The sequence below is a fragment of the Hemiscyllium ocellatum genome, chromosome 21 (assembly GCF_020745735.1).
Source record: "Hemiscyllium ocellatum isolate sHemOce1 chromosome 21, sHemOce1.pat.X.cur, whole genome shotgun sequence".
NCBI classification, from domain to species: Eukaryota; Metazoa; Chordata; class Chondrichthyes; order Orectolobiformes; family Hemiscylliidae; genus Hemiscyllium; species Hemiscyllium ocellatum.
The window spans coordinates 58,114,100-58,129,564 of record NC_083421.1 but is presented as its reverse complement, the minus strand read 5'-3'; the positions used below and the strand labels follow the sequence as shown (position 1 = coordinate 58,129,564).

General features: G+C 42.2%; 1 protein-coding gene across 2 annotated transcripts in view; it reads right to left on the bottom strand.

Moving 5' to 3' along the window:
• The window catches only part of LOC132825911 (potassium channel subfamily T member 1-like), a 428,710-nt gene that overhangs the window by 16,043 nt on the left and 397,202 nt on the right, over window positions 1-15,465 (bottom strand). For both annotated transcript variants that reach the window (XM_060841534.1, XM_060841535.1), the window contains 2 exons: window positions 10,458-10,586; window positions 8,239-8,536 (listed from right to left, as the gene is read on the bottom strand). In XM_060841534.1, coding sequence (XP_060697517.1) covers window positions 8,239-8,536; window positions 10,458-10,586 — 427 coding nt within the window. The remainder of the gene's footprint in view (window positions 1-8,238; window positions 8,537-10,457; window positions 10,587-15,465) is intronic.

The window sequence follows — 15,465 nt, the reverse complement described above, 5'->3', positions numbered from 1 at the left end:
CATTAAGGGCAAAACCACAAGGACTGCAAATTAGGAATTCATTCTTAATCCATTGTTAGTTCACCTTAACCAAGTAAAGTATAGCTCTAATATTAGTCAAGATCCTAGATATTGTGCAAAACTTTATTTTTTTTCTGATTTCAGATGTCAACTAAATTAGGAGAAAGTCCATCTACAATTGTTGAAGAAAAAGATTGATGATTGAGTTTGGACAATCATTTACTCCTGACATTCCTTTTAATAATCAAGCAGGATATATTCATCTATAATTAGTAAACCCAGTCCAGTATTTATAAAATCTGTTAGGAAACTAGGAAATAGGAGTAGGAGTGGGTCATTTCAGCCTGTGCTACTGTTCCAACAGATTATCCACCTCTCTGCCATTTTCCTTCCATAACCCCATTGTTTTACCAGACTATAGGGTGCTCTCTTGTTAGGGAGAGAGAGAGGGGGAAGAGAGAGGGAGAGGGTCAGGGATGGGGATGGGGACGACTGGTGGTATTTTAACCTGAGGGTTAACAAGCCTCAGGTGAGGGGGTGGAGGGAATTGAGAAGGAGAGTCCTTCATAGCAGCCTCAGCCAGTGCAGGAATTTAACCAACACTGTTACTATCACTGTGCATTGCAATACATCTGTGTATAACTGACCCCCAATCACCCTGTAAATTCCTTCATGTCGTTAACATCCAGAAACCTATCAATTTCAGTATCGAGTGTGCTCAATGATTTAAATTGCACAGCCTTTTGGGGTAGAGAACTCTTAAGATTCACCACCCTCTGTGTGAAGACATTACTCCTCATCTTAATCCTAAATGGTCTACCCTTTACTCTGAGACTTGTTCTGAGATCTTCTGAGACTGTCTTCTAGTTCTGGATTCACCAGCCGAAGGAACCACAACTACACTGACATTTCTGAGTTTCACTGGGATCACCTCTCATTTTTCAAAACTGCTTTCCCAGGGACTGTTCGGGGAACTTCTGGGGTTTGCCCCATGATCTTCCTTGCTATAATGTAGCTATTAAACTGTACACAGTACTCGAGTGTGGTCTCACCAGGCTCTGTACAACTGGCGCACTACACCTTTACACCCCCATTCTAATTCCTTTGCAATGAAAGCCTTTGAAATTGCTTCTTTTAAAAGTAAAGCATCAAAAGCATAATGAGCACGTTTAAGAGAAACAACGTAAGGCACAAAATCTAAAGATTCTTGAAGGTGCCAGGACGTTCTGGCACTTACCTCATCAGTCGTGCATAATGTGAACTATTACTGGACTGGGTCAGAAGTAGCTACTTGGGCCTTTGTAATGTCCTTGGCCCTGAGGGATGTGCAGCAATGTTGTAAGAAGGTTAATGATCTTCTGCAGAGTTGGGTGCCATCCTCTTCCCTTTGTTACCTCACACTCACTCTATCGCTGCTCCTGCACCCCTTCCACCAATGCTCATGGATCTGCCACTCTCAATAGTGCTTGTAGCATCTTTCATCAAAGATCATCCAAGTCTTTCCCCAACCCGTCCTGCCGTCTACACTTCCTCTTGACTCAGTCGGTCAAGTTGCCAGTGAGTTCCAATGCGCAGCGTAAAAGTGCTGAACTGTATTATAAGTGACTCTGAGATGTGTCACAATGATGTGGTGAAGCTGGTGTTTTGGTGGTTTCTATGGATGGTTGCTGCCCACAGAGTGTACCCTGAGATATTGGGGACCACTGGTCAGGGTGGAGGCCCAGAGAAGACGTTGGCAATTGACAGGCACCAAGTACCCACTCTGATATTCATATCGGGCATTGATGTCATCTTGTTTCTATTGGCCATGGTAAATGCAAGGTTACGGGGATAGGAGGGTGGGTTTAGGTGGGATGCTTGTTGGAGGGTCTGTGTAGACTCGATGGACTGAATGGCCTCTTTCCAAGCTGCAGGGATCCTATGATTGATTCTAGTTTCTCTCCACAACCTGGCAAAATAGCAAGCTGCATCTGAATGAGGTGGAGGCCACATATCAATGAGCTGTTAATATATGCACCACTCATTAGCACATTTCTCATCTAGCTGGTCAAACCTTGAATGGAAAATTAGATTTTCTTTTCTTGACTTTAAGAATCTCATTGTTTTCATTCTCGCCTTAGTTTCCCAGCTCTCTCGCTAATTGCCCACATCGCTCAGAGGCTGGGAAAATTGAGGAAAATGAAATAGGAGCTTCACACTTGGCCAGCTGTGGCTACAATTAGATGTTACTCAATAAAACTGTTTGGCTATGAGAAAGGAATCGAGGTGGTGGGCCTGTGGAATTCATTTCCACAGGAAGTAGCTGATGCCAAAACATTGAATGTATTTGAGAATTGGCTAGACTTGGGACGAATAAAATCAAGGGTTATGGGGAGAAAGCAGGATTAGGCTATTGGATTGGATGATCAGCCATGATCGCGATGAATGGCAGAGCAAACCCGTTGGCCACATGGCCTCATCCTGGTCAGATCCTCTATGTTTCTACATAGAGCCCAAACTCAATAGTGTGACAAGTTTCTTCAGATGCCGATGATCTCTTTCTCCTCCATTTTATGATGGCTGAACCACACTCAGAACCGCAATTATTAACCACACTTTAAATCCTTGCCTTACTAATAGCTGGCTTCATTTAGCCAATTCTGGCACAGGGAATCATTATGGTTATTTCTGAGTGAAGAAAAATCATCAAGTTCCTTCACATAAGGCAACAAATAGTAAAGAGTTATCTTGAGGAGAAAAATGGGGGTCAAATTTAATTGCTATTTTTAAAAGATTGATGTTAATTATCGATGAAGGGCTTATGCCCGAAACGTCGAATTTCCTATTCCTTGGATGCTGCCTAACCTGCTGTGCTTTAACCAGCAACACATTTTCAGCAGTATCTTGTGAACAGCTCTTTGTTTCTTCCTGGCTATTATAGTTGCTTGGGATGTGTGGTAGGCAGATATAAACACAAATGTGAATATTATGCTGGATTGTGTAGTTGGGTGAAGCTTCCATGAAACTTGATTTGGGCTCTTCAAGCAACAAAGAAAGCACACTGTATCAAAGAGATGCCAACATTTATAACAGATACCCTATAAACTGTATTCTCACTGGGCAGGCGGGCAGGAAGAGGGTGAGGAGGGAGAGTCCTCATTCATGCACACAAATTGAAGCAGCTGAATTCACACTGCCATGCCCATTCACTAATCACTTGAATCTATTTGAAATAACACATAATATTGTGTTGTGTTTCAGAACATGGGTGGAGTGTAGATGTGTATATTTACAGCTGGGCTCACCTACATGTGGGAGCATGCATGTGTGTTTACTTCAGCAGATAAGATTGTTGGCTGAACAGATGTTGCTTTGCAAACAAAAATATGGATACTTAGGACATGATGGGATAAAGTTTCAACGTGTTGTCCAGGCAGAGCAGATCTGCTGCCTACTATGAATAAATGGCAGTCAAATACCAAAATTTTTTAAAAGCCGGTGCCACCAGTGTAATGGCATTTGTGGTTGGGTGGTTAAGTATGTGGAAGACTGAGCTAGACAGCTTTCTAATCCGTAATGGAATCAAGGGTGTTGGAGAAAAGCCAGGGAGGTGTAGTTGAGAATGATTGGATCAGCTCTGATTTCACTGAATGCTAGGGTAAACTTGAAGGGCTGAATGACTACTTCAGCTCCTATGATCTTCTCACCTCATGCATAATGCATGTTGAATCCTGACCCTAACTACAGATTTAGTAGTGATTCATAGATCGATTCTGAAGCCCAACATGCATTTTCCATGCATTTGAACATTGAAATCTCTGTTTTAATGATGCTGGTTCTATCCACGCAGTAGGGATAATATTTTCACTTCAAATCGAAGAGTATTTTAAGGCTGAAACTACTTTCCAACCTTTGAGGATGCAGAATGCTCAACTTATTCTGTGGGAATTCTAATACAGTGCAGGGCAAATCAGTAGTTTGATGTAATTGTGTGCAATTAAATTGTACTGGTGGAGCAAGTTTGTGAGAAATCTTTTGAATATCAACCTCCCCTGGTAAATTGTGGGCACCACATGTTAAACTGCTTTTAAAGTTGGCATCTCCAATCTTATACAATGTCTCTGGAGGGTCACTGCGTTACCAGGGAGAGAGTTTACCTTGCAAATATCCAAGGTTTACACGATTCATCACATCACTTGCCGTTAAATTTGCTACATCCTCTATAGAACACACACGCACACACAGATACAGAAAGAGAGAATGAGATTGTAATAGTGTTTGAGCTCAGGGTTAGTTTATACGCTGTAGGGAGAAGAGCAACCTGAAATAAAAGAGAGGGAGTCAGACCAGAAAAAAAAGGACTGCTGTGGAAAATATTGATGTGTAAGATCTTTCTCAGGTTAGAAACACAAACATGTTAAAGGAATATACTCAATTACACTGTTAGGTATTTTCGTGCCATCTTTTTGCTATAAGTTTTCTTTGTTTAGTTTACATAGGCCATGCATGATAAACAACACCTTTTAATTATGTAGCATTTTAATGTAATAAAATAACCCAAGACAAAAGAGGTAAAACTTTTTTTGTTGCCAAGCACACACACGAATATTAGGACTGGTGCACAAAAGCTTGGTCAAAGAGGAGGCTTTAAGGGATATACCAAAGGCTGAAATGGAGATGGAGAAGAGGAACAGGAGATGGAGTAGAGGAAAGTTTTAGCTATGAAGTTGCAGAGTTTAGCAACGTGACAGCTGAAGGCACCAAATAGGACAATTATTGAAATTAGTGAAGCTCAGGAGGCCTGAATTAAATATCTCGGAGGGTTGTGGGGCTCAGTGATAGAGAGGGATCTGAGAACAGTGACAAGACATTTTATAAATAGAGATATGTTAGCTGACTGGGAGCTGTGTAGTTCACAGAGCACAGAGGTGATGGACAAAGAGGATGGAGTGTGAGTGAGGTCATAGGCAGCAGGGATTTCATGACCTTAAGTTTACTGAAAGTGGAACATATCAGAGCGTGACCAGGGAGCATGAGCTGGGACAATCACATTGACAGGCATGTAAAAAGTAGGAATGGCATTAGTTTTATTTAAGGTCTGTTTACTGTCCCCATGGTGATCAGAAATAGCACCTTCAAGAATCAATCAACATTTCAATTATAGTATTATTTCATTGTGCAACTGAAATTTAGTGGCCTCAATTATTCGGAGAAGAACATTCTATTGGTCCCAATGAGCTTACAGTAATATTTATCTGCAACAGTACTGTGGTTTTTTTTGGCTTCCATTGAAGACAGCAAAATCAAGAAATATATATCATGTGGCGAACAGGCTGATTGCCAACGTTGTACAGTTATACACGATGTCAATGCATTGTGAAGAAATTCCGCCAACCTTGAAAAGCTAAATGAAGTGTGAAGCATGAACAGCTCTTTGAGAGAGCTGGGAAGAGAATGATTGGTCTCCTGCTGAGCAGATCTAATATTTTATAATTCAACAGAAGTTCCTGATTATCAAGCAGCTTTTTACAGAGAAACGCCAAGGACCAAGTGTGCTTTGAATGCTCCTTTAATTTTATGAGAGAGTTACAAGTTATCATTGGAGTCATATTTGATGAACTCTTAACAGCAAAGGTCCTAATAAAAGGTCAAGTCTGATGAGACCATAGCTTTTACTCAAGACAGAGAGGGATACAACTGATACTGGTCACCACACCTAAGGTGAGAGGTTGAGAAGGACAGTCCTTCATGTTAACCTCAGCCAATACAGGAATTGAACCCATGCTGTTGGCAATGCTCTGCATTGCAAACCAGCTGTCCAGCTAACTGACCCCAGTCCAAATAAGGGCTGCGGAATGAGTGGTATTACCAATGATCCCAATTGTGCTGCATATACACTTACCAATGCTCAATGGGTAGATACATTGTCATGCAAGGGTCCAACCTATTTGTAGTGATTGAGACCAGTCTGACCTCATTCACTATAAGTGTTTTGATTAGGGTTGTTAACTTGGGCCAATCAGGAACCTTGTAGTTAAGGAGGACAACTTGATCCCAATCACCACACTAATAGTTTGGGCTTTACTCTTATTACACGATTTAAATCCCCAAAGTGATAGCTAATTTAGTTACTTCTTAATATGGTACGTTGGAGGGAAAAAGAGAATGAAATATGCCTTCCTCGTAGATCTCAGAGTTACTTTCAAGATGAGAAGAATTTTAGTTAAAAATAGGGGGTTACTGGATAAAACCTTCCCATGTACCTTGAGAGGATGGCATATCCTTTTACTTCTGGCAGAAAGGCTTCCAACAGAGTTGTATTAATTACAATGAGGTCAGTCAGGTAGACCTCATAGTATATGAGTTCCCTGATTGGGGCTGGTAACAGCGATCAATCAGAGTGCCTTGGCTGACAGATATAAACAGGAGTGTCAGAGGTTCCATTCATTCTGAGGGCTGGTTCTGTGGGAGCCGGATCAGTGTGAACGCCTCTCCATGTGGAAATAAAGGGGGACCTTGGTCCCAGATACCGGCCTCTGTGCAGTTATTTCAACAGTGATAAAAAAATTGGTAAGTTGACCACAGAAAGGAACGATCTTTGTGGAATGGCTCCATTCAGTCCACAAGCCTTTTCCAGTTCTGGTGACACATTGTTGACCTGAAAAGTTAACTCTGTTTATCTCCCTCCACAAGAGATGCTGAGAATTTTCAGCATTTTCTGTTTTTATTTCAGTTTCTAGAGAGCCAACTTGATAAAGATGCAGCTCATCTACTGAATGTTTTAGTAGGTAACAGCATGCAGGAGAAATCTGGGGAAATATTTTACATATATACCCAGCCATGGCCAGGATAATCTCCTAGAGAATTACAAAAGTGCAATGTCCTCAGTGTAAAGACCGGGCTGTCAATGGTGTTTAAGAGGTGAAAGTGAGGATTGCAGAGTAGAGTCAAGATTAGAGTGGTGCTGGAAAAGCACAGCAGGCCAGGCAGCATCCGAGGAGCAGGAAAATCGATGTTTCAGGCAGGAGCTCTTCATCAGGAACTTAAACTGTGTATAAGATGAAGGGGAAAAGTGCATGGAGGTCAATGAGAGGAATAGTGGCAGGGAGAGCACCAACAAATTGCTTCTTAAACTCATTTATACCCTCTGTTTCAACGGCGTTTCCTGGTAAGTGTTCAACAGTAACCATTTAGTGGAAAACAATTCCTCTGGTATGTTAGAGTGCTGATCTGATCAATGCAACTCATGAAAGGCAGCTTAGTCAAGAGTGTGGCACTGGAAAAGCACGGGCAGCATCCGAGGAGCAGGAGAATCATGGTTTGGGCATAAGCCCTTCATCAGGAAAGGGGCTTGCTTGGATGGAGTTGAGACAGAAAATCTTGAGGAATTTGCCTGCAATTTCTCAAAATGTTCATTTGACAGAAAAATCTTCCTGTTGGGACCATGCCATCAGTGCTTAGCCTGCTGTTAACAAACAGTCTTAATGAACTTTTAAGTTTTGTTTATTTTCTGGACATCACAGACGTTAGCCCAAATGCTGAAAAATGAAATATTAAAGTGTGAATCCAAATACCTTATCACATCGTATAAAAGAACAACATTTTCCACAGCAGCCACAGACGGAACTGAATGCAAAAATGTAAACTCTTAACTATAGCTGAAAATGTGCTTTAAGAAATCATCATCGACAAAAAGTGGTTTTCTGTTGAAGTTCCTGAGCAGGATACTTCCATCCTGTTATGAATGACTTGTAGAAATCATATGCATTCAAAAAGCAATACTTAAATTTGGAGTTTAAAAATGCCACATGAATAGCTAGCAGTAGCTGATCCAGTGTTTGTAAACTGCCACAATATCGAAAACTGAGGACTATCTTTGATACACTGGAGCTGTTAATCTCCATTCATAATTTATCACCAATGAAAGTATTTTTGTTATATTAGAGTCAAGATTAGAGTGGTGCTGGAAAAGCACAGCAGGTCAGGCAGCATCCGAGCAGCAGGAAAATCGACAATTCAGGCAGGAGCCTTTCATCAGGAATGGCTCCTGCCCAAAATGTCAATTTTCCAGCTCCTCGGATGCTGCCCGCCCTGCTGTGCATCTCCAGCATCTGCAGTCCTCACTTTCGCCTTGTTGTTGTATTAACCAAGTGAGAGAATATTTTCTGACCTGTGCATTTTTGCTAAACTGACGTAATCTTGTGATATTTTGCATGTGATGACAATTTTTTTTATATATAAGAGGAAGACAACACCCACCGTATCCTATTGTGGGTAAACCCAAGTGCTGCATTCTGTTTTTCACCAGTTCTGACAGCTCTTGCCTTTCTGATCGATGATACAGTTCCTGCCTCTGTTGGTTAATCTTTTCATCAGTTTTACTGGCCTGCCTGTTCCCTTTCCTACTCAGTCTGCGAGCCCATTGCCTGCTCTTGCGTCTCAGCAGCGGGTGCTCTGATTGATCGCTTGACGTAGAGTTCCGATGACTCTTGCCAGCCCAAGGGTCTTTCACGTCTTTAGCATCTTCACCGTCCTCAACGTTGATTGAGATCTGAGACTGCGGGAAAGCAGGTGTGTTTAAATAAAATAAAAGGAATATAGGTAACTCCCAATCTGTCACAAAGTTACACAAATCTCAGAGAGCTAAGTTGACTGTATCTTGGAAATAAACATGAAATTGCCTTGCTATTGCAAAAGTGCACATTAAATACATTCACATAGAAAATTTAGGCATCAGACCTTTCTCTAAGTCTTCACAGTAGTTTCTTACTTTCTCCCAAAGAGTTGCCCCAAGGACTAACATTGGTTTACTCCATGCTTACGAACAAAATAGTTTGCCATTGATTTCTGCAGGATACTTGACCAGAAAACTCCCTCACTTTTACAGTCTGATATGAGACCTACAATAGGGTCCTACAGGTTGACAGCTGACCAGTTTGGCCACATTACAAAAGCACCTTCCACAGCCAACAGGGTCCTGGTATGAGGTTTGAACTCAGAGCCTTTAATCCAGAGCCAGGGACTTTACTCAAGCGTTCACAAGAATTCCACTGGTTTGTTAGTAATCATGTTTATCATTAGAGTCATAGAGATGTACAGCACAGAAACAGGCCCTTCAGTCTAACTCATCCATGCCGACCAGATATCCCAACCCAATCCCATCCTACCTGCCAGTACCCGGCCCATATCCCTCCAAACCCTTCCTATTCATATACCCATCCAAATGCCCTTTAAATGTTGCAATTGTACTAGCCTCCACAACTTCCTCTGGTAGCTCATTCCATACACATACCACCCTCTGAGTGAAAAAGTTGCCTCTTAGGTCTCTTTTATATCTTTCCCCTCGCATCCTAAACCTATGCCCTCTAGCTCTGGACTCCCTGACCCCAGGGAAAAGACTTTGTCCATTTATCCTGTCCATGCCCCTCATAATTTTGTAAACCTGTATAAGGTCACCCCTCAGCCTCCGACGCTCCAGGGTAAACAGCCCTAGTCTGTTCAGCCTCTCCCTATAGCTCAAATCTTCCTACCCTGACAACATCCTTGTAAATCTTTTCTGAACCCTTTCAAGTTTCACAACATCTTTCTGATAGGAAGGAGACCAGAATTGCACGCAATATTCCAACAGTAGCCTAACCAATGTCCTATGCATCCACAACATGACCTTCCAACTCCTGCAGTCAATATTCTGACCGATGAAGGAAAGCATACCAAATGCCTTCTTCACTATTCTATCTACCTGCGACTCCACTTTCAAGGAGCTATGAACCTTTGTTCAGCAACACTCCCCAGGACCTTACCAGTCAGTGTATAAGTCCCGCTAAGATTTGCTTTCCCAAAATGCAGCACCTCACATTTATCGGAATTAAACTTCATCTGCCACTCCTCAGCCCATTTCCGCTGATATGCCAAGAAAATAACCAAATATACATCAGAAAAAGAATGCATAATTCAGTGCATTAGACCAACAGTGCACTTTGACATTCAGTGGCAAGGTGTATACCTGCCTGTGCACACAGAGGTCATATCACTGCAATGTCATCAGCTGGAACTGCCAACCATGAGCTTAGGTCATGTACATGTGGGCAAGAGGAATTGAGCAGAGGTCACACACCATCCTCCCAATCACCTTCTAAAGGCCAGTTTGTGGAGTATTGTTGAACAGGTCTGGACTAAACTGCTAACCCTTCATCTCTGGTATGAAATGCAGGTTCATTAGAAAAACAATGTGTACCTAGATAGCATCTTTCAAAGCCTCAGAACATTCCAATGCAGGTTACAGCCAAGGAAATATGTTTGTGCAGTAGTCATTGTGGTAATGTGGGAAATGGGGCTGCCAATATGCGCACAGAGAGATCCCACAAGCAACAATGCGATAATAACCGGGTAATCCACTTTAGCGATGTTGGTTAAGTGATCAAAAATGGAGCTGGACTCCAAGAGATTGGACAAAGAGCGAAATGAGAATGGGCCCTCACCTCAGACGTGGAAAACATGTGTGACTCTGTTCTGTAAATCCCGATTGGAATTTCTGCACTGGAAGAGCATAGCTTCTGAAAGAGTCGTCCATATGTTCGGATCCACAAGTCATCCTCTGTGACTTTCATCTAAAATATAATGGCAAGTGATATTACCAGGCAGGTGGGTCAAGTTAGGATAGAAAGCACTGAAGACACAATTTCCTGTGAACAGACTCTGGAACTCCAATAATCTCAGGGGTTAGTAGATTTTAAAGTAATAGTTTCCACGAGTCAAGTCAGAAAAACAAGTATCTATTGTGCATTATATTCTGAGTGAGCAGGAAGTTTGTCTTGGCTGACTTTGAGAGAATTTGTGTTCTAATTGTATATTTCTATGATGGAAACCATAAACAGTTAACCAGCAATATGGCTTATTTATAGCTAAGAGTTCAAACGTCAGGGAAGATGAGTCATGAACAAAGCAGTTAAGGGAGAAGGCGGAAAGTGAGGATACAATTTTTAATTGTAGAGTCCTCAAGCTTGGATGGTCAGTGTAGTGGACATTATGAATAAGTTCAAGAGGCAATTGTACAGATAATTCTAATTTAAGCCCATCAACTCAATGCTAACTGTGATTATCTCTCTCCACAGATGCTCTGACCTGCTGAGAATTTCCTATTTTAATTTCTGACTCCCAAGATTTTCTTCTGTGTGGCAAGATAAGCTCATGATGATGAGAGCGTGGGAATAATCATCCTGAAAGGGGTGAGCTTAGTAGCAGTTAGACCCAATTTAGTGCGGCTTGCTTTGCTACTTCAGAGAGCAGTGAAGAGTTAACCATGTTACTGTGGACCTGGAATCACATGTAGGCCAAGCCAGGTAAGGATGACATTAGGGAACCTGATAGGTATTTACAACAATGACAATCACCACTGGACAAATCTTTATTTCCAGATTTATTGCATTATCAGTTGCTGTGGTGTGATTTGAAGCCACATCCCCAGTGCATTAACCAAAGCCTCAAGGTTACAAGCCTAATAACATTAACACTAGGCCATCAGCTGCTCTATGTTCCCTTCTAAGCCGCACACCATCCTCTCTTGGAACTGTGTTGGGCCATTCCTTCACTGCTGCTGAGTTAAAACATTGGAACTCGGCCCTAACTGCCCCGTGGGTGTATGTATGGACTGGGCAATAAATACTGGCCTATTCAGTGCCACTCACAACCCATGAAAGTGATGAAGGATATGAAATAGCTTTTTCTAAAATGGGCTTGTTTGCTGCTCCTGAAAGGTTATATTAAAGAGTGATTCATACATTTATTAAATTACACTCAAATATATAAGCAAATAGAGTACAAATCATATGAAGGCGCTAAATACAATAGAAACCACCATTATTCAATCCTTTTACGAAAATATTGCATTTGGGTAATGCTTTGTTCTGCTGATTGCCTTTTCTGAGTTTTCCAACAGGCATTGTTCTCTCACAACTCGTTCACCTTCTCCTATTTAGATGTTCCCTGTTGAGTCAGCACCCTCATGTTTGCAAACCTACACATTAACAAAGCCAGCTTAGACATTTGCTAAACAGTTTCAGGCCTCCACAAACTCACAGCTCAGGGCACAATGTGGCAACATGTGTAGGAGGATCCCACCTGAAGTGGTTCTTTTATAACAAGACTCCTTCAATCTTGCATGGAATAGATCATTCAGTAATAAGTGTCTGGATTTCAGAATGGCTTGGCACAATAAGTGGTCATTCAGGCATCCGAACCTGTGCTCGCTCTCTGTAAGAGTCGAGAGTGTGGTGCTGGAAAAGCACAACAGGTCAGGCAGCATCCGAGGAGCAGGAGAATTGACGTTTCAGGCAAAAGCCCTTCATCAGGAATGAGACTTTCTCCTAGTTCTCTATAAGAGCAATTTATTTTGACCTACTCCCTGCTCTTCCTTACAGCTCTGCAAATCTTCCCTCATCATGAGTCTAAACACTTTCCCTTTACACATCAGCATCTTTCCAAACAGTGCATTCCAGATCCTAACCAGTCGCTGCCCCATAAAAGGGTCTTTCTCAAGTCAACATTGATTGCTTTGCTAAAACTTTCAGTCTCCCGGATTTCAAGCCATCCAGCAATGCCATTTCCCTCGGGTGGGGGACTTCAAGACTAGGGGACATATTTTTAAGGTGAGAGGTGAAAGATTGAAGAAAAGACATGAGAGGTAACCCATTTATACAGAGGCTGGTTCTTGTGTGGAATGAACTTCCAGAGAAAGTGGTGGATGTAGGTACAGTTACAACGTTTAAAAGACATTTGGATAAGTTTGTGAATGGGAATGGATTGGAGGGATATGGGCTAATGCAGGCAGGTGGGACTAGTTTACTTTGGGATTGTGGACGAAGGATCAGTTTCTAAGCTGTAAGTCTCAATAAAATCTTTAAGATTTTGGGAACACCTTAATTCAATCTCCTTGGTATAGAGCAAGCATTTAGATTTCAGTGCTCACTTTCTCTTTGATCAAGGAAATTCTTTTGAACCTACAGTTCATTCATTGGGGGAAAACAAAATGTCTTCAGGTGCTTAGGTGCCAGTGAATGAGTGTTGGAGTATCCCAGGCTTATGAGCAGCTGATGAATATTTCTGGTAAAAATCTGGGAACAGTTCCCTATCCAAAACTCTCAGTTAGGAAAAAAAGAGTTGTCGTGAGTATAGAGAAAGTGAAGCTCAAGATGTCAATTTTGTTTAAGTTAGTTTTTGACACCAGTTCGACTTCAATTGGAGTACTGTGTACAGTTCTGGGCACCACACTTCAGGAACTGCAAACATCTTAGAGAGAGTTTAGAAGTGGTTCACACAAGCAGTTTGAGATGGGCAGCACAGTGGCTCAGTGGTTAGCACTGCTGCCTCACAGCACCAGGGGCCCGGGTTCAATTCTAGCCTCGGGCAACTGTCTGTGTGGAGTTTACATATTCTGCAATTCTCCCACAATCCAAAGATGTGTAGGTCAGGTGAATTGACAATTGCCCATAGTGTGAGGTACATTAGTCAGAGGGAAATGGGTCTGGGTGGGTTACTCTTTGGAGGATGAGTGTGGACTTGTTGGGCTGAAGGGCCTGTTTCTACATTGTAGGGAATCTAATCTAATATTTAAGGCTGAAATAGATTCTTGATCAGCATCGGAATCAAGGGTAATGAGGTGAGGGCAGGAAAGTGCACTGAGTGTTGGATCAGCCATGATCCTATTGAATGGCAAAGCAGGCTCAAGGGGCCGAATGGCCTACTCCTGTTCCTATTTTTTATGGTCTGGGATAGATTGGAAAGGTTGGCACTGTTTGGAAGGGAGAAGGCTCAGATAGATTTGATAGAAGTTTTCAAAATCATAATGGGTCTGGACAGAGACGATGGGGAGAAACTGTTCCCATTTGTAAAAGGATTGAGAATGAAATGGCATAAGTTTAAAGTCGTTTTCAAAAATAGCTAACATGATGTGAGAATTTATTTTACACAGTGATTGGTCAGGATCTAGAATGCAGTGTCTGAGATTGTGATGGAGGCACGTTCAATAGAGATATTCAGCAGAGTGTTAGATGGTTAGATTAGATTCCCTACAGTTTGGAAACAGGCCCTTCGGCCCAACGAGTCCACACTGACCCTCCGAAGAGTAACCCACCCAGACCCATTTTTCTCTGACTAATATACCTAACACTATGGGCAATTTAGCATGGCCAATTCACCTAACCTGCACATCTTTGGACTGTGGGAGGAAACCGGAGCACCTGGAGAAAACCTATGCAGACATGGGGAGAATGTGCAAACTCCACACAGACAGTTGCCCGAGGCTGGAATTGAACCTGGGATCCTGGTGCTGTGAGGCAGCAGTGCTAACCACTGAGCCACCGTGACTAGAAATAACATAGGATTATGAGGAAAGGCAGGAGAATGGCTGAGTCATATTGCACATTTATGGGCTAGTGCAGACAAGATGGGCTAAATGGCCTTCTTCTGGATAGCAACAATTCTGTAATCTTATTTATAGGATTAGAAGAAAGAAAAATTGTGCACTGTGACAAATGTTCCAATAGCATTGACGATTCACTGAATTAAACTGTTGGAAGGGAGGGAAGAAATCAGAAAACGCTGGAGAAACTCAGCAGGTCTGGCAGCATTCGTGGAGAAAGAAACAGAGGGAGCATTTTGATTTTTCTTTCGGATAATATGACTTATTTTCTGCACAAGTCATTTTTAATTTGAAACAGTAACTCTGTTTCTCTCTCCACAGATACTGCCAGACCTGCTGAGTTTCTCCAGCAATTTATTTTTATTTCAGGTTTCCAGTGTCTTGTGAAATGTTGCCATTTTTCAGGGAGGGGCATTGCTTGCCTTTCTCTTTTGGGAATTGTCAGAGAGAAATGGTGGGGGGGGGAGGGGGCAATACCAATCTTCTGATCAGCATCTCAGCTGGACCCAACCCTAATCTATCCCTTGTCGCCCTGCATTTCCCATGGCTAATCCACCTGGCTTGCACACACTATAGACAATTTAGCATGGCCAATCCACCTAATGTGAACCATCTTTGGACTATGGGAGGAAACCAGAGCACCTGGAGGAAACCCACACAGACACGGGGAGAATGTGCAAACTCCAAACAGACAATCACCTGAGAGTGGAATCGAACCCAGGTCCCTGGCGCTATGAGGCACTAGGGCTAACCACTGAGTCATCATGCTGCCAAGTGGGTTCGGTGGGGGCAAGAAGTTGATTATTGTTTTTGGACACAGAAGAAACAAGGTGAGAGGATATATACAGGCAGTCCCAGGTTGTGATGGGTGTTCTGCAGTCTGTTCTGAAGTTGATTTAGTTGCTAGTTGGAGCACAATTCAGGACAATGGAGATCAGCTGTTCATGAGTAGGGGAAATGTCGCTTTATAAATTTTAAAACCACGCATGGGATCGTGTCCGTAAGTATAAGTGCTTGTAAGTCTGATGTTCATAAACCTGTATTGAGAAGGTAGTCTGGTGAATGGATTA